This window comes from Lithobates pipiens, unplaced genomic scaffold (assembly GCF_037356315.1).
Source record: "Lithobates pipiens isolate NorthernLeopardFrog02 unplaced genomic scaffold, aLitPip1_a1.2 Scaffold_16, whole genome shotgun sequence".
Classification (NCBI taxonomy): Eukaryota; Metazoa; Chordata; class Amphibia; order Anura; family Ranidae; genus Lithobates; species Lithobates pipiens.
The window spans coordinates 151046899-151066369 of NW_027507748.1; the positions used below are offsets into that span (position 1 = coordinate 151046899).

At 44.1% G+C, this 19471-nt stretch overlaps 1 protein-coding gene across 1 annotated transcript in view; it reads right to left on the bottom strand.

Moving 5' to 3' along the window:
• Positions 1–19471, bottom strand: part of BAZ1B (bromodomain adjacent to zinc finger domain 1B) — a 75086-nt gene that overhangs the window by 22395 nt on the left and 33220 nt on the right. Inside the window, exons 9-11 of the mRNA XM_077480616.1 lie at positions 9259–9389; positions 8893–9004; positions 1679–1777 (exon numbers count right to left, since the gene is read on the bottom strand). Coding sequence (XP_077336742.1) covers positions 1679–1777; positions 8893–9004; positions 9259–9389 — 342 coding nt within the window. The remainder of the gene's footprint in view (positions 1–1678; positions 1778–8892; positions 9005–9258; positions 9390–19471) is intronic.

The following is a 19471-nucleotide window of genomic DNA, read 5'->3' on the forward strand; positions in this document are numbered from 1 at the left end:
CCCTAAAATGCCAGAATAGTATGCCATGGCTCTAACCACGTGATCAGCCGTGTCCAATCATAGCCGGTCACATGTAAACACGGAGATGCCGGTAATCGGCGCACCTCCCCTCACACTGAGTGTGAGGAGAGCCGATCAGCATCTCCTCCTCACAGAGGACATCTAGGGATGTAATCAGGGCACTGATCATCAGTGCCCCGATTACAATTAAATGCCACCAGTGGCAGCAATCAGTGGCCACCAGTGCTGCCCATGCGTGTCACCTATCAGTGCCCATAAATGCGGCATATTCGTGCCACCCAAGTGCCCATCAGCACCCATAAGTGAAGGAGAAAAATTACTAATTTACAAAATCTGACAAACTCAAATTTTTTTCTTAAAAGGAAAAAATAAAAAATAAAACCCAGGAGTGATTAAATACCACCAAAAGAAAGCCATTTGTGTGAAGAAAATTAAAAAAATGTCATGGTTATAGTGCAGCATGACCACGCAATTGTCATTCAAAGTGTGACAGCGCTGAAAAATGGCGTGGGCAGGAAGGGGGTGTAAATGCCCCATATTGAAGTGGTTAAAGCAAAAAACACAAAAATATAGTTCTTTAGCAAAGAACATACATTGCACATTAACCATTATGCTACCAAAATTAGTCTATACTGTAAAATTTACTTTGGCATCATTTCGGCAAATTGAGCGCATTCGGGGCCCGTTAGTAGGGGTTCATGCAGAAGGCTGTGCCAGCTGCATGGATCGCTTGTATCATTTCCGGTATTTTTAATTTACTCCCCCTATACAAGGTTCAAATTGCATGTCATGGTCACTCTCCTGAAGATGCACAATGGTGACAAAACATTGGGTTGAACGAGGGACTAGCGATGTGCTGAGAGTGAGCTGAGGAGTTCGGAAGTGGCCTTCATCTTGGTGGTAGGAAGTGCTGGTCACTATCTTTATGCCTATAACTTAGTCATGAAATGCGAGTTCACATGTATTGGGTTTATGGAATCAATTTGAGTTATATGATATCTGCACAATGAACTCTTCTTCATTTCTGCATATGGCCATTACATTATTGCCCTGGAATATATCTATTGGGATGTGATTGAGCTGAGATCCACATGTGTGCCATTTGATGATATAGTTGGAGGAGATTGGATTGTTGAGTCAGTCTGAGAATAGGAGAAAATCCAGGACCTGAACGTATATGGTTGTGCTTTATGTGCATGAATAAATGCACTGATGGCAAGTCAGTGTGATCGGGTGCTGGTCTCCTTATCTCCTTTTTTTTACATGTAGGCCAATGCCTACATCCTGCAGACTTAGTACATTGTGCATCTGATATGGGCAGTTACTAAATAGGAGTAATTAATGGACTACTAGAGCGGTCAGTAGCGCCCTCGCAGTTCCTTGAGAACTGCAAGTACTCGTTATGCATTTACAGTACTCTAATGACAGTTGTGTTGGCGGAGCCCTGCACAGGCACCTGTTTAAAATTTGACAGTGGGCGTGGGGAGAAGACCCCACTGTCACAGGGGGAATGGGAGAAGAGGCAGGAGCATGTACCATGTTACAAAAGGTGAACTTCTCCTTTAAAGGGATCTTTGACCATCCAACTAGCACTCATGGGTTATTCTGTTTTATATTAAAATGGCAGCACACAAAAGCATTTAATTTGATACCAAACCTTTTCTGTAGTCTCTCCTTTAGTTGGTTCTCCCTAAAACCCTGAGGATGTAGAGAGTCCAGAAGTTCATCCAACTCCTTTTGTGCGTCACATATGAACCTACATGAATCAACAACATTTAAAGCTTTTTAAATCAGATATAAAAAGGTAGAGTTCACATGTGCAATGGATACAGAAGAGCATCTAACACCCTTGTAGTTTGGCCAGCGGAAAAAAAAAAAAAAAAAAAAAAAAAAAAAAAAAAGAAGAAGGGAGAAGTAGTAGCTGTCACGGATTATGCCCCCCCAAGGCAACTAGCCAACCGCGACTGGGGTATAAGGGGAACTAAGGGAATAAAGGGGAAATTTATACTGAGCATGCAAGACTGGCTGTGGTACTTTCACAGACCGTACTACCTTTGGCCACCACTAGAGGGAAACTCCACTCCAATCCAGCTGGCTGACCACACACAGGCAGATACAAATCTTACATACAATCTGGTGCACTTTAAGAGTTGGGGAGCAGTCTAGCAATTACTAAACACTTCTAGGGTTCCTCCAGCTATCCTGCAAGCTTCAACCCCGGTGTTAATCACTCTTCCCACTGTCCCCACGCACCAGATACACAACGAACGATAGCCTGCCACCACCCAACAGTTTATCCGCAGACTGGTCTGCTGAGCCACCACACACACACACACAGATCTGTCAGCTTACAATCTGCATGCAATCTGCCACACAGTGCAATTGCATACCGATTGGTGCGTAACTTAGACTGAGTACTTAGGCACTAAAATACAACAACCTCTCCAGAGATAGGAGTCCTAGCTAAGTACACAGAAGTCACTTATTAATTTTATCATTTAATATCCCAAAAGTGGGCAGTGCATAAATGATATACAAAGAAAAAGAAGTTACCAAAAAGATACAAAAAATACAGAGACACACAATTGGCAATTTGCCATGAAAATAAAAGGGAATAAAAAGAGAAACTTTACCAAAATCTATCCGTTAGTAGAAGCATACTGGAACATGTGGGAACTCCCCAGTTTCAAACTGGCTTTGTGGAAGAACAATGTCCATATCTCTGGCTACCCAATTTATTGAAATATGGATGTAGGCTGGACTTTAGACCCTGGCCAATCAACCCTGGGGGTGTTCCTGTCTCAACCCACAGGATGTTTTGTGTTCCGAAATTACCAGAGTTGAATTGGCCCAGAACGGCGCTGATTGCTGGGTCATGGATTGGATTTCCGATATCAGCGCATCAGTCCAATCAATGCCTGCCGCAATCAGGCACCATATAACGGTTGTGTGGTTCTCTAGGATTCCACACATGCTAAAAATACAGAGTTACATGTCCACGTAAGAAGCACAGAGAAACAGAGCGCACACCAGCCCTAGTGCATTAAAGTTTATTTAACTCAATAAAAGGTTAAAAAAGCCAGGTATGTCACTCACAAACATCCGTTGAGTAGTAGCATTGGTATTTACAGCCTCCACTGTTGCCTCCTTCCCCGATTTTAGGCTCCCTGCAGTAGCTAGCAATACGGATGGTTAAGTACTCAGTTCGCTTGCTGGCTGCAGGTACACTCTCTATCCACGCCTCACACGCACGGACCTGCCGGCTCTGGATGACGTCACTCGCAATGGGGGGCGGATCTCTCAACGTGTGTACTGACTCTGACGCTGGCTATGACTGTTCCCACGACAACATGTTTCGGAGGCGTGGCCTCCTTCTTCAGGTGACGCCCTAATGTGTGCTTACAGCATAAATACGCTGACACCCTCCCCGCCCTCCCTGCTAGTGCCAATCACAGGGAGCCTAACATCTAGGGGAGGAGACAAGCCCATCTACCAATCAAGAAGAGCGACAAGGAAACAAGGATATTATAAGACTACTATTACAATCTTAGCTATTAGAAGTTCTTTCAATGTATATCTGCATGTAACCATAGCAAGGAAATTAAATAAAATTATATTATATATACATAAAATTAAGATAATACTAAAAACTGAACCAACAAAATTAGTATATATAAAGAATTAAATTAGAAAAAAGAATTTTATATCAAATTAAAAATAAAAATAAAAATAAAAATAGAAATGAAAAATAAAAAATAAAAATAAAAATAAAAAATAAAAAAAATAATAATAAAAATAAAAATACATATAGAAATAAAAATAAAATTAATATAAATAAAAGTAAAATTATATACATATATATATATATACATACACATATAAACATGTACACATACATACATACACACACATGCACCTAAAAACAATTTTTTGCAAATGGATGAATGAACTATATGAATTTTTTAAAAAAGGATAAAAGATAAGAAAAAAAATTATATATAAATTAGAAGTCTATTAGAGGGGACTAGTACAGATGGGTTTCTGAGATATATAGATATATAGATATATAGATTCTCTTCATATGGAGACAAAAGCTATTTCTTTGTAGCAAGTGTATATATATACATAACAAATACATCATATATATACATTATATTATATATAATATACAAATATTCTGCATATATATCTCTCTCTCTGTATATACTTGCACCTCTGCATACCAGCATGCATGTTATCAGCTTGAACACTCCTTTCATCTGGTGGGCGGTATAGATAGCCTAGGGTTATATGAGGGCCCCAATTTCCAGCTCCTCGTTTAGCCCTTCCGGTGCCATACTATTTAACGTAAAAATCCAGAAGGATTCACGTTTGCACAATCTGTCAAACCGTTCACCCTCCGGTATGGACATCGGAATGGCTTCTATACCAAACAATTCTAACCCTTTGGTGCTACCGTCATGCTTGTGTTTAAAGTGGCGGGGTACACTATGTTTCTCTATTTTCTTCTCTATAAATCTCCTGTGTTCACCGAAGCGAGTTCTCATTTCGCGTACTGTCCTACCCACGTAGAGGAACCCACAAGGGCACCTTAGCCCATAGATTACAAACTGTGTACTGCAACATATGAATTGTTTAATCTGAAACTTACGGCCATCCTTGCAGCTAAATGTTAGTCCATGTGTGATAAATCTGCATGCCTTACATTTTTTACTTTTACATTTAAAGCTGCCTATAATATCAAAAAGCTGAGGTATGGTACGCATATTTTGATTGTGACTTTTCACCTTTTTGATACGACTGGGGGCAATAATACTCTTTATGTTTTTAGCGCGTCTAAACACTACCTGAGGTTTTTTTGGGAGAATTTTACCCAAAATGTTATCCTGGCCCAAAATAGGCCAATACTTTTGTACTGCTCTCTTTATAGCCCAGTGTTGGTCATTAAAGGTGGTGATAAATGGTATATCACGCTGATCTTTTTCCCACATATTTTCCTTCTTGTTATCAGGGATTCCGTTCATATAGCGGTTTTTTGCTTCTTCTATCTGTTTTTCTTCATATCCCTTTTCCAAGAATTTTTTAGACAATATGGCCGCCTGAGCTTCATAATCCTTAATATCGCTACAGTTTCTCCGTAATCTACAGAATTGGCTATGGGGTATATTTTCTTTCCATCTGGGATGGTGGCAGCTCTTACGATGTAAATAGGAGTTGCCTGCTGTTTCTTTAAAATGTGTTTTTGACATGATGTTACCATATGTGTCATAGCTAAGCTCAAGATCCAAGAATACTAGTGACCTAGCATCCACTACATAAGTAAAGTGGATGCCAAAGGTATTGTTGTTACAGTATGAGACAAATTCTTGGACTAAATCCAATGTCCCATCCCAGATGATAAGAATATCATCAATGTACCTCCCATAGTACACTAGATGTTTAGCAAATGGGTTATGCTGCCAAATACAGAATTTTTCCCAGTATCCCATAAAGAGATTGGCATAGCAGGGTGCAAAATGCACGCCCATTGCTGTGCCTGCCTTTTGCCTATAATATTTATCCTGGAAAAAGAAATAATTCTTTTCTAAAGCAAACTGGATACACTGGCATATGAACTTAGACTGATTAGGGTTCATAAATTCTGCTTCAGATAGGAAGTATTCGACTGCCCTTAATCCACCCTCATGGGGGATTGATGTATAGAGTGAGCTGACATCAAGAGATAACCAGAGGTACCCTGATTCCCACTTATACTGCTGCAACGTTTCCAACACATGTGAAGAATCTTTTATATATGCAGGAAGGGAGGTCACCAAAGGTTGTAAGAACACATCTACATACTGAGACACTCTACTAGTGATACTGTCCATACTGGCTACAATGGGTCTGCCAGGTGGACATATCGGGTCTTTATGGACCTTCGGTGTATGATAGAAATATGGCGTTTTAAAATAGTTGGTTACAAAGAAATGTTTTTCTGATTTTTGTATTAATCCTTGAGTAAAGGCTTGATTCATCAAGGTTATAAGTTCCTCTTTATAGCCTTGCAGGGGGTCATGTTGGAGTATCTCATAGGTAGCGCTATCCGATAGGAGTCTATGTGCCTCCTTTAGGTATTCATCCCTATCCTGGATCACAATACCACCTCCTTTATCCGCCATACGGATCACTAGGTCTCCATTTTCTTTGAATGCCAACAACGCATCTCTCTCCTGTTTAGATAGATTATGTGTGTTCATTTTGCCATGCTGTGCCTTGCATATTTTCTCAAAATCTGTATACACCATGGCACAGAATGTTTTAATATATTCATTTTTCACATGATGCGGGTAAAATGTTGACTTTGGGCGGAATGTGGACTCAATGATCTTATTGGCATAAGGTGTAGATATAAATGCCTCCGTCTCCATTCCCCCCTCCCATAGTAGATCCTCAAGGATATATAGAGCTTCTTCCTCTGCTTTATTAATTGTAGTGTTTCCGCAAACTATTTCAGGAACACTTTTAGATTCTTTTTGGGTATCCCTTAATTCACCCATAGTTATATTCCCATCCTTTTTTGGAGTTTCATCTATTTTTGAATCTGTTTTTAGACCAAAAAAACGCCTCACCGTGATATCTCTAATATATTTGTGTAGATCTTTAAATAGCTCAAATAGATTTGCATTACTGCTTGGGGCAAAGTTTAAGCCTTTCTGCAAAAGACTAATCTCACCTTCTGCTAGTATATGTGACGAGAGGTTGAAGATTTTTACTGTAGATTTTGGTTCTCTATCTTCCCTCTTTTTGATACTCTTTTGTTTTCTCCCTCTAACCCCTCCTCTAGTTCCTCTCCTTCTTCTGGTATTTTTCTTTTCTCGGATAGGGGAGGGGGGTGCACTAAAAAATTACCGATCATCTCCCCAGTATGCTCAATGTTATCCTCCGCTATTGCTACCTGAGCGGAATGACCACTATTGTGGACCACACTTCCTACTGACCCCCTCTCTTCCATAGTGGCATTCATCTGTATAAGTGGCCTTAATACTTCAAATGTGTTGGAAATAGGGATACTAATATTATATCCCATTTCTTCTTCCCCATGACTACATGGGATACGGGGGCTACTTGCTACAAGTTGTAAGCTATTCTCTATGCTCTGCTCTGCTCCCTGATTAACGGATTTTGTTATTTTTTGGGGCGACGCTAATTCCGCTCCATTCCTATTTTTCCTTGTATTCTTATCGCTTTCTGCATACTCCATGTTATTCACTGTTGTGCAGCTTCTTTTACTATCATGAGCCCTAGCTTGAGACCCGCCATATGTATTTGCATACCTACTTTTTGGCAATTGAGATGTGTGTTTCACTAGACTTTTACCATCTAAAGATGTAGATTGTTTGGGCCCAAGGTTACCATTATCCGTACTTTTATTTTTATTTTTATTTTTGCTTTCACCTCCATTTCCATTTCCATTGTTTATATTTCTATTTTTCGTAGCCTTTCTTGGACTCCCCCTATGGTGAACTGTATAATTAGTATTATTCCTACTGTTGTTATCATACTTCTTTTTCTTCGGAGATAATTGTCCCTGACTTCCATTTGCATGAGATTTCTGATTAAATCGACTTTTACCCCATTTGAAGATAGTTCCCTTCTCATAATCTGCTATATCTCTAGCAAACTTCTCTTTTTTATTCATAACAAGATTCTCCTCAAACGCAGCCCTTTTCGTATTGAGTAGGTCCCTACACCTTTGGTAGCTGGGGACTTGGTGATACTTCTCCAATGATGCCAGAATTGTACTCAATTTATTTTGGCTTGCAGTTGGCGGGGAGGGTGTCAGCGTATTTATGCTGTAAGCACACATTAGGGCGTCACCTGAAGAAGGAGGCCACGCCTCCGAAACATGTTGTCGTGGGAACAGTCATAGCCAGCGTCAGAGTCAGTACACACGTTGAGAGATCCGCCCCCCATTGCGAGTGACGTCATCCAGAGCCGGCAGGTCCGTGCGTGTGAGGCGTGGATAGAGAGTGTACCTGCAGCCAGCAAGCGAACTGAGTACTTAACCATCCGTATTGCTAGCTACTGCAGGGAGCCTAAAATCGGGGAAGGAGGCAACAGTGGAGGCTGTAAATACCAATGCTACTACTCAACGGATGTTTGTGAGTGACATACCTGGCTTTTTTAACCTTTTATTGAGTTAAATAAACTTTAATGCACTAGGGCTGGTGTGCGCTCTGTTTCTCTGTGCTTTTTAGGTTTGTCTGCCACCCAGTGGACTTTAATAAGAGCAGCAACACCCAGAGTGGATGTAACAAGCAATATATATTGTGCAGAGGTATTCTGGAGGAACTGGATAGGATGTGACAGCGCCGTACTTGATTTATTTTGTTTCCTGTTGTACATGTCCACGTAACCCATCACGTGTACGATCAAAAGGAATTTTCATCTTTCTGTCACTAATATTTTAGCTTTTATGAGAGATAAAATAAGTTCCTTAGATCTGTTGATATTAATCAAAGTTTGCAGGCCGGGGCCTTGTGAATGCCCCCTGCAGATCTGTGTAGCCAAAATGACTAGCAGTTTTGGGGCCTCAGGAAGGTGGCAATCTAGGTTTACTCTAATGGGAACTTTATTGGCATCTAGGTGTCACTTCCATCCTAGAAAACTGGCTCTGTTCTTTTCAAATGCTAATGAAAGAACATATGTGCATGACTGACATAGAATACTATATTTTTAATAACCCAGAATTAAACTACATCTACAGATCACATCTTGCTAAGGCAACTATCCTATACGCTTACATTTTCATTATAGTAGCCATAGTACGTAGATGGTATATTATAGAACCTAACACTGAAGTTCATAGAAGGGAGGAATAAGACGCACCAGAGATTTTGTCCTTGTTTAGGCACTGTGCTCTCCACCACTTTCTCCTCTTTCTGTATGGAATCCTCAGGCCCACCAACACTGCTGTCAGCATCTTCACTCTCTACGTTACCTATATAGGAAAAAAAGCAAAAACTAAAGTTGATAAAAACTGCTGTGGATAGACATCTCAGATACACTATATTAAAAATAGTTTAAAATGAAAATAAATACCGCAGTGCTGTAAAACATGGAGATCTGACCATGACAATATTAGGCTATATCCACACAGATTTTTGTCATGGTATGTGTTTTTTTTACACACACACACACACACACACAGTAGCATCTTAACTGTTGCAGCCATATACAAGAGAAATAGCTTACCCTCATCAGGTTCTTCTTCATCCTCATCCTCCTCTTCCTCCTTAGGAAGGCTGAAGCTGTAATTTATACAGTCATGTACCCAGCCCTTCTCAATGAACAGTCCGGGAACACCATCAGAGAACAGCCAATACCTATTAACAAGCAACATTTTTCAAAGTTAAAATCAAAACAGTGGAATAGACAAAAAAACAAAACACATTAGGACCCTAGATTTACAAGGTAACATGGCAATATTTTTTGGATTGCTGTGACTGGGAGCGGTGATCAGTGTCGTGACACTAGCCCATCCCCTCTACAGTTAGGATACACTTAACCCCTTCAGTGACCCCTCCTGGTTAACCCCTTCACGTCACATTTACACAGTAATCAATGCATTTTTATAGCACGGATCGCTGTATAAATGTGAACATCCCAAAATAGCGCCAAAAGTGCCTGCCATAATGTCGCAGTCACTGGGAAAAATATAAAAATAAAAGCCGATAGCTGCTAAAAAATATAAACATGCCATAAAACACAGATTTTGTAGACGCTATAACTTTTGCGCAAACCAAATGCTTATTTGCGTTTTTTTTAACCAAAAATATGTAGAATACACATTGGCCTAAACTGAGGGGGGGGGGGGGGGGGGGTAATTTGTGGATATTTATAGTAAAAAATATTGCTTTTTCTTGTCGCCCTTTGTTTATAGCGCAAAAAATAAATAAACGGCAGAGGTGATCAAATACTACCAAAAGAAAGCTCTATTTGTGGGGGAAAGGGACATAAATTGTGTGGAGGCCATCTTGCACAACCGTGCAACTGTCAGTTAAAGTGGCGCAGTGCCGAATCACAAAAAGTGCTCTGGTCTTTGGCCAAATTCTGAAATGAATGGATGGGATGGAAAATCCCAAAGCAGCATTCAAGCAAAGGGCAACTTAGTCAATTAAACTAAGCATCAGCCAAAGCCTGAACGTCCAAGACAAACCAAAAGACCTGGTAAATGAGCCTTATTGAGGCAAGAATGCTCCCTACTCTTGAGAGAATAGGCTCATGAAATGAACTGGTGAATCCACCTGGCAATCGTGGAAGCTGATTAATCCTTTTTAGCTCCTGCTGGCAAGACGAAGAACAAGTCCAACTGCCTGAAAGAGGCGGTGGCCACAATGGAGACCCACACAGCTTGCAACATGACCAAACAGTGAAGAGCCACCTCCTTCTGAATTTTTTCTTTATAACAGAAGGAACGTTTGAGATAACAATACACTTGTAAATAGCATAGGTAGATTAGCATTGGAGAAAGATACAGTACACCACACAGGTAACAAGGTATTTGTAAACTCATTCATGTCATGGTTCTGCAAACGTCAAGCAGCCTATATGGCATACAGCAACCAAGTAGAGATAACTCAAACCACCCCATCATCCAAGACCTCCTATTAGGTAAAAAGGCAGGAGGGTGGGGGCAAGAGGAATGGCAACCCAGGAGAGGGAGAGGAGGTAGAGGGGAAGGAAAACTGCCTGCACTTCAGACATGCGCACACCCCCCCCCCCCCCCCCGGTCCCTGGGTAGATAATGGATAGCCTAGTACAGGGCTCGACAAACCCCCGGGCGCCAGGGCGCATTTGCGACTAGAATTCGCATCCTGGCGCAACAAAGCTGGGGTATCCCGTCTGTGTGGACCCCGAACTCCGCCGTGCGCTTGCATCGGGCCGCGCCGGCCAGTAATCGAGGCCGCGGCTTTCTAAAGTCTTTCCATAGTCTGGCACCATCTTGTGGTGGATGTTGAAATTACAACCCATCCAATAATGCTAATCCTAATGGAGCTTCAAAGCTCTGCCTGTTTTTCACTGCCCGTCCATTTCCTTCCCAAAGTGAAGAGAAGGAAGTGATTGCGGGCGTCATCTGGAGATAGATACACATACATATACACACATAATACCTTTTATTTATTTTTTAAAAGTAAAAATTTTTATTTTAAATTAAGGAAAAAAAAATATTATCATTTGTAATCCTACCTGCTTGGCCCCTTTCACAAGGGCTGTCTGATCAGGTTCACCTGTCAGTTTTTCAGGCGGACCTGATCGAAACCTTAGCGGGGATATGGCAGTAAATAAGCGGGAATATGGCGGACATAAGTGTCACATTCTTTTGTTAACCACTTCGTGCCCGCGCTATAGACGAAAGGAGTCTACAGCGTGGACACCAATTGCCGGGAGGGCGTCCCTGGACATCCTCCCGTTTACTTCCCCTCTGCACGCCGCCATGAGTGCGCATCGGGGAATTTCTGTGTTGGCCGTGTCCCTTGGATACAGCCAATCACAGATCATGCTAAATGGCCAATCACAGCGGCCATTTAGCACTCGAGCGGTGTGTCCAATGGGAGGTGATCTCATATGTGGGGGGCTATCTTCCCCTCACTCGTCTCCATGTCAGGCCAGGGACAGGTCCAGATCGCCGTCATGGACCTGGCTCCTAACTTTTAGCTGGCTCCTGAATTCCAAGCAAATTTGTCAACCCCTGGCCTAGTACACCCAAAGTAAGAACTTGCATTGTACAAAGCGATCCCTGGCAGATACAAGTGAGATGCATTGTTGCAACCCCTCAGTCCAATCCTCCTCTGTCAAGCCAGGGACATTCCGCTGCCACACATTAACAGTCTAAGCATTTTAGATGAGTCTCTGCAGGTGAGCGAGAGATAAATGGAGGACAGAGTTTGATCAATATCTTTATAGTCATGAGGAAAGATGCGACTGAGTGGGCAGCAAAAACCACCCCATCAGGGAATTGTGCCTGGGCAGCATATCTGAGCTTTAAGTACCTGAAGAACATCCATGGAGGAAATTTAAATGTACGTTTCAGCTCAAAATGGGAGAAGACGTCCCTCAGGTAAAATATGGTGCAGCATCCAAATCTTGTATCTAGCCCAGATCTGTAGATCCAGAACAGATTAGAAATGCAGTAAAGTAGGGTTGCCCCACAACAGGGTATGCAGAGAGACAGTGCTAGGGTCTTGTAGATACAGGACAACTTGTTTCCAGACTGCAATCGTCACCTTCACGAGGTAGTGACCTGGGGGCTATATCTCGGGCCCATTTATACTAGATTGCCAAGCTGAGTAGGATCCTAGGAGCGCCGCTTCCAAATTCACCACTTAATTGGATGCATCTTGGGCAAACCACTACCACCGCCCAATATTATTTCTTAAAGTTAGGCAGATATAGTCCACCCCCACCAAGGAAAGCTGCAGTGTAGTTTTAGTCACTCTAGGGCAGTGATGGCGAACCTTGGCACCCCAGATGTTTTGGAACTACCTTTCCCATGATGCTCATGCACTCTACAGTATAGCTGAGCACCATGGGAAATGTAGTTCCAAAACATCTGGGGTGCCAAGGTTCGCCATCACTGCTCTAGGGGATCGAACCCACCCAAATAAAGGAGGTGATCGCTTGATCCAATTTAAATAAAGGCAGTAGGGATGAGGACTGGAGTGTGACAGAAGGCATAAAGAAATTACGGAAAAAAAAAGTACATGAAAAAAAACCCTCTCCTTACTGGGGTCAGTGGCAAGGCTTTCCACACCGAACAGTACCAAAGAAATTGTAGGATAGAATATAGATCATCGTTAGGAATTTATATCCAGAAAGACCCAAAATGTTACCTAGGTACTTAAAGCATGACACCCATTTAAGGGGGACCTGTAAATCAACCTAGGGAGAACAGGAGCGATTTGTCCTGGTTCACCCCGATACCAGAGGCGCAGCCAAAGCCGCCAACGACTGTTGGGCATCTCGGAGATAAGAGCGTGTCGTCCATATACAAGGATACCTTTTCAACTAGTGGAAAAGAAATACCCTGCACCCCGTGGTTCTCAGAAGCACCGCCAAAGGCTCAATAGCCAATGCAAAGAGGGCCGGGGAGAGGGCAGCCCTGCCTGGTGCCTTGGTGGGGGCCCAATAATACACCATTGACAGACTCTGGCAGACAGGGCCGAATAGAGTAGACGTAGCGAGACATAAGAGATTAAGTTATGCCCCAACCCAAATTTGTGTAGAATGAGCCATAAATATTTAGAGTCACAGGCTCTCTCTGCATCGAGAGAAGCCACAGCCTCAGTGCCCCCACTAGCAAGCGAACCCACAATAACTGTATGAAGCCACCTCAGGTTGATGGCCATGTCTTTACTGGCATAAACCAGTTGGTCACCATGGACAGGATGACAATGCCTTTACCTGGCATAAACCCGTTGGTCACCATGGACATGATGACCATGCCTTTACCTGGCATAAACCCGTTGGTCACCATGGACAGGATGACTGAGGCGGGTCACCTCAGACCTTCACATCCACATTGAGGATAGAAATGGGTTTATAGGAAGAGCAGAGTTCTGGATCATCGTCAGGTTTAGGCACCACCACAATAATATCCCTAGACAGAGAGGAAGACTCAAAAAGGAGGCAGAAAAAAACCTCGAAGTCTACTTGGCCAGAGTTTCCACATGGGCTTTATAAAATTCTGCAGGAAAGCCATCATCCCCGACACATGGAGCAACATCACCTCCCACAGGACACATTGCAAGTCCCCGCGAGTGATCCCATCTGCAGCATACCGGGATTCCAAAGCGGTGGCTCTGCTCAGTCAGGGTCAGGGCTCATCTAGCCTTCCTCCAGGCCAACTGGTAATGGCCCCAAGCAAGGACCTTGAAGGCCTCCCAGCTAGAGGCCGGATTAATGGCAGGCGGGTTAGCCTTACAATACTCCAGCAGGGCCACCTCTGCGGCCGGAACAACTCGATCGGCCGAAACACAGAACCGGAAGAGAGCAACCACAGGCAGTCCGTGAGGGCAGGATTTACATTAAGGCGTAGCAAGATTGGTACGTGGTCAGATATGCCTTTCGGCAGCATAGAAACTTCTTGTACATTTGTCAATACAGGTCCGATGACCTAAACCAGGTAAATGCGGGACATGGCTGCATACGTGGCTGATTCACATGTACAGCTCCTTAGGAGGGGATTTTTCCAACACCAGACATCCGTAAGATCAAAATGTAGAAGCCCATCTAGAGAGTGGGGATTCCACAGCCTTGTTCAGAGTCAACTTATCCAAATTAGGACAGGGGGCATGTTAAAATCCCCTGCTAAAAACCCACATAAATCAGGGGGGGGTTGTGGTCGACTTGAATATAAAGTGCCACCGCTATCATAGGCACATTCCCAACGATAGTATGAAGAATCACAAACTTTCCCTCAGGGTCCAGATGCAAATCCACCAGTGTAAAAGATGGAGATCTGTAGACCAGAACTCACACCCCTGGCATAGGAGAAGTGGTATGGTAATAATGACCCACCCAGGGTTTAAGGCCCAGGATCCGGCTGGCAGTGAGGTGGGTTCCTACAATAAGCAAATATCTGGGCGGTACGTTTTAAGGAAATTAAAAAAACACCACGGATCACTTAATCTGAGAGTTAAAACTCTGGACGTGCCAGTAAATTAGGGTTAAAAGAGCCATGGCCACAAAGAAAAATGAGGGGATATGGACCCCAAGAAAAGACAAGCGACAGCTCCCCCCATGCTCCTAAGGAATAGGACATCGTAGAAATTAAGCATTAACCCCTCCAAACCAGAGCATGCCTGAATCCCAAAACAAGGGGTCATGAACAGAGGGCAGACAGACTCCGTCCACCTAAGGCACAGATAATCTAAGTCTGAAGGAGATGCCGCCAACGAGCAGGACCAGTTGGAAATGTCACCCGGCTGAGGCCGAGGGCACAAACTTGTATAGTACAATGCTATGGAGCCAGGTCTAAAAGAGTTCTGGGAGGTTTAACAGGACCATCACATAACAGGGATACTTCCATTGACAGTTCGTATCTGCAAATTGGGCCACATTAAAAAGTAGAAAAAACAGGCAAAAAAAATAAATAAAAATTAGGCAATGAGGCTCAGATGGAGAGGCAAGGGCGTTCTCGTTCAATGTAGTAGTGGAGCAGCAATCCACAGTCCGCATAGCCATCCCACACAGGATTTTTAAGCCACAGACAGTCAGGGTGCAAGTTGTGCGACAGCAAGTGCCTGACAGGTTGCAGGGGGCACTCAAGTTAGCGAGACAGTTACCCCATTGAGGGCGGACAGCAAGTTATGAAAAGGGGTACTCCCCTTAGCGTGAAGAGGGAGATGTAGAAGCAGCTGCATCAATGGAGTTAGGGGAGGAGGAGGGAGGAGGCTCTTGCCCGCATCAAAGGACTTACGGAGCTTTTGGGTGTCAATTTGAGAAGACTGGAAAAAACATCAAGAGTGCAGCCTCGTGGTGGATGTAGTCCATCTTGCAGTCCTCCCACAGAATTAGGTCTCAGTCCATAAAATTAAGCAACCGAAAAAAGATGAAGGTAGGAGGCGGAGCTCTACAGGTGGGTGGCATCCTGTGAAGGAGGATGAGAAGGCCATCTGGAGGAAGAACCAGCGGAGCAGTCGCTCAGTGTAAGCAAATGGATCTGAGCCCTCAGTCAGACCAATATTCCGGAGGTTGTTTCTCTGGTTGCTGTTCTCCACGTCCTCTGCCCTTGACTCAAGAGGTTTCATCCTCATGGACAATATCCTTCATATCTCCAACCCTCCACTCGAACTCAGTGACACGCTGGCAGACCTTTACAAAATCCTGTCTAGTGATGCCAATCTCCCGGTGCACTGTATCTATCCTTGTAGTGAGGGAGGATAAAGTAGATTACGGCCCTCATAGGCTGCCAAAGTTGCTTTGCGCCACAAGGTCAGGCTCCAGGCCCTCCATCGGCATGCTGCTGAGAGCTGCCACGTGTGCATAAACCCTGTGAGTAGAGATATACCCAGTATTTCTGTGCTCCAATTTCTTTTGGCTCTGTCATCCACAGGGAGAGAACAGGAGTAGTAGTTGTAGGATAGGAAAAAAAAAAAAAAAAAAAAAAAAAAAAAAAAAAAAAAAATTCTCTGCAGTGGCGGCAGAGCTCCTTAAACTAGCCATCCATCACCATCTTGGACACAGCCTGCTGTGCTAATCTAGAAGGGAAGACATTTGAACTGGAAATGATCTTCCCCTACCATGAATCTCAGGTATCTTTGGTGATGCCTGTTGATTGGGACGTGAAGGTAGGCATCTGCTAAAGCGACTGATATTAGCCAGTCCCCTGGTTGCAGAATTGATATAATTGTAAATATTGATTCCATCTTGAATGTCTTGGGATCGATGTAGTGGGTTAGAGATCTTAGGTCCAAGACCGGTCTGAGATCTCCAGATGCTTTGGGCACCAGAAAAAAAAATTGGCGAGTAAACCCGTTCCCTGCTGCTTTAGAGAAACCAGCGAGATTGCCTTTCTGAAATAATTCAGTCACATATTCTTGCAAGCACCTTCGTTTCTTCTGATCTTGTGGCCAGTCTGGACAAAAATGTTTCTCGAAAGATTATCTTGTACCCTCGCTTGACTGTATTCTGGCCCTATGGTCCTTGACCTTCTCTGCCCATACCTTCCAAAAGGATGCCAACCTGTCACCCACCTGGGGGTGATGGGCGGTCAACCCCTCAAAAGGACTTCTCCGGTTTCTTAGCAATCTGAAAGGCCTTAGCCTTCACATTCCGAAGAAAGGAGCTTTGTGAGCCTTTCCATTGGGGTCTTGTATATTCTCAGCCTGGTCTATATGACCTGGCCTCCTGCGCCCTTCTGAACTCCGATTGGCCTGACCGAGCGGTTTTCTGTCTTTTGGGTCTCTGTGGTAGCAGACCCGACTTCCCTCCAGTAGCTCATTTAATAGCTTCCTCCAGGGTGTCCCCGAAAAGTATCTTGTCCTTGTATGGAATGTTACAAAGTGCCTGTTTTGAGATACTGTGTGCCACCCAATGACGTAACCATAGGGCCCTTTTCGCCGTTACTGAAAAAGTCACAATTCTTGCAAGCAGTTTTACTAGGTCTATAGAGGCTTCTGCCAAAAAAAAAAAAATAAATAAATAAAAAAATAGGCGAGATTAAGTTCCTCCATTGCTGAAATGATTCTGGCCGTCTCTACGTCAGACTTCAGGGTCGTCTCCACATTTGTGACCCAGACCTTCAGAACCCTGGAGACGAGGTTATGGCTATGGCCGTGTGACAAGCTGCTCTTCTTTAGATCTGTGTCTGTGCGCCTGTCCATCGGGTCTCTGAAGGTTGTAGAATCCTGCAATGGCAAGGACACCTGCCTTGCTAGGCGCTGCAAGGCCGCATCTACCCCTGGAGGAGACTCCCCAAAGGCAGCATCTGGGGTGTTAAATGGGTATAATCTTAAAAAGCCATTTTGTATGTTCGCCTTCCTTTCCGGCTTTCCCCATCGAATAATTTGCAGATCTCCGTCATGAACGGGAAGGTTGCCCCTTGCCTTTCAAGTTAGGGAAATATCTTAAATTTTTTCCGGAGGCCGAGTGTCTTGTTCTCAGTCTATGGCCTCCTTCACTGCAAGGGTCTATGATTTGGAAGGCAAACAAATATTCAGACTGTTCATCAGAGTCTGAAGATATTTCAAGCCCTGGTGAGGAGTCTCGCTTCTGCTTGGCGTTCTTGGCTCTAGGCTTAGTCACGGAGGCACTTACACCTGCAACTGCCTGCATACTCTGTCACCGCCTCCTGAATATAGTCCTTTATCCTACGTGCCTCTGTTTATCTGTGGCTACATCTCTTATGCATTGTGCGCACAAGAGCTTTTCAGGGGCGGATGGGGCTGAACAAGCCCAGCAGAGGCCTTCGGCGAGACAGCCTCTTGTCGCACTTGGTTCTAGTGCCCTAGCCGTCTGAGCATTTTTGCGGCGTGGACTTGGGGTCCATGTCCTGTGCATGACCTAGGATGCATGCAGAGATTTTGAGCAGTGGCAGGACTTTTCCTTCCGCAACTTTTTTTTTTTCTTTTAGGACAATCTTCGTGCGTTGGGCCGTGGTGAGCTCATACTATAGCAACAAAAGACAGGATATAGAAATAAGAAAAAAGAAGTCCCTATTCTTTTTTTTACTGGCTCTTTAAAGGAAATATATATGGATATGGAGTCACTCAGGGTGGCAGCAGATTTGTAGGGTATCTGAAAAGCTGTAAACACATGGTGTAATGCATTTTGTGATCATGGCTCAGTAAACACTGACACAGCCCAGCCACCCCTCCCCCCCTTAAGGAAAACTCACCAGTACACTTCCCTCACTAGCTGTGGCAAACAGCACTGGAGCTTCTGGCTCCCCAGGCTTTATAGCCCCCACAGCCCAGCCCAGCCCCCTGCGAGGACATCACCGACCAAAAACACAGGGGAGCCGGCCAGCGCAGCTCCTAGGAAGCAGGAAAGCACAATACTACAGCAACACCACAGCCTAAAAATAGGATTTTTGTACTCACCATCCTTTTCTGTGTAAATCACTGACCGACAGCTCCTCTCTGTAACTAAATGGGTTTGTTAGGCTGCCACTAGGAGAACTAGGCAAAATTGTAACAACACACAGAATTGTCAGTAACGCCCAGGGGGCAGACCCTGTGCCAACAACCCTCCCTGCTAGCCCAGCAGCCTCAGTACATCAACATGCAGTATAACTTAGATAAAAAGGATGGGGTGGGTGCTGTGTTGGGAAGGAGAAGGAGAAGGAGAAGGAGAAGGAGAAGGAGAAGGAGAAGGAGAAGGAGGAGAAGGAGAAGGAGAAGGAGAAGGAGAAGGAGGAGAAGGAGAAGGAGAAGGAGAAGGAGAAGAAGGAGGAGAAGGAGGAGAAGGAGGAGAAGGAGAAGGAGAAGGAGAAGGAGAAGGAGAAGGAGAAGGAGAAGGAGAAGGAGAAGAAGAAGAAGAAGAAGAAGAAGAAGAAGAGCCATACTTACCAGTCCTGAAGAGCTGGGAGACATTCCATCACAGACCCACTCCTGTGCAGTTACAGGGTGGCTGTTGGCCTCGGTATACTGCGATCCAGACATCAGTAGCCCGGTCATATGTATACCCCGGAGCATTGAAGCTCACCGACCACTTCTGGGAGGCGAGGTATGTCGTGGCGTGCCGAGCCTTAGCTGCGACCTGCACACGCTCGATGGCCGGACTTGGGGAACAGGACAAGGATAACTCAACCAGCCTGTCATCCAGCCAGCAGAAGATCACAGGATCTTTCAACTTGAGCAAGAGTATAAATCCTAGGTCAATCTCCTTCACTAGGCAAAATAAAACAGGCTGCTGGAGCAGCAGGGAGGGTTGTTAGCACAGGGTCCACCCCCTGGGCAGTACT